The sequence below is a fragment of the Fulmarus glacialis genome, unplaced genomic scaffold (genome assembly GCF_000690835.1).
Source record: "Fulmarus glacialis isolate BGI_N327 unplaced genomic scaffold, ASM69083v1 scaffold19849, whole genome shotgun sequence".
In the NCBI taxonomy this organism is placed as follows: Eukaryota; Metazoa; Chordata; class Aves; order Procellariiformes; family Procellariidae; genus Fulmarus; species Fulmarus glacialis.
Window position 1 is genome coordinate 30,170 of NW_009235447.1, and position 368 is coordinate 30,537.

Here is a 368-nt window from a genome sequence, read left to right on the forward strand (position 1 = left end):
TCACATTCCAGAAATATTTGTCTGAAAGGCAATGAATGAAAGATGATTAATTAATATTCCAGAGGGATATCAGACTTTCTGCAAGCATCTTGCACAATGAAAATAAACAGTGAAAAGGAAGCAGTGGTGATAAACGAAGCTTGAAAGAGGTTTTTTTCCATTTTGTAAAATGACATTTTTACTACTGTTGACCAACTAAAAACACCTCTACTTCTCATCTCTATCACTTACAGATGCTGGGGAGTCATTACACTTTATCAAAAAGTTGCATAGGAACACACAACCGTGCAACTGAGCATGTCAATACATCACACTGCTCCACTGTTCTGAAATATCTGAGGACTGGGTTATCCCCGACTACAATGTGA

The 368-nt window shown here is 37.2% G+C and overlaps 1 protein-coding gene across 1 annotated transcript in view; it reads right to left on the reverse strand.

Annotated features, from left to right (window-relative positions):
• The window catches only part of LOC104082787 (transmembrane 4 L6 family member 1-like), a 10,746-nt gene continuing 10,378 nt past the window's right edge, over positions 1-368 (reverse strand). Inside the window, exon 5 of the mRNA XM_009586031.1 lies at positions 1-21. Within this exon, the coding sequence (XP_009584326.1) occupies positions 1-21 (21 nt within the window). The remainder of the gene's footprint in view (positions 22-368) is intronic.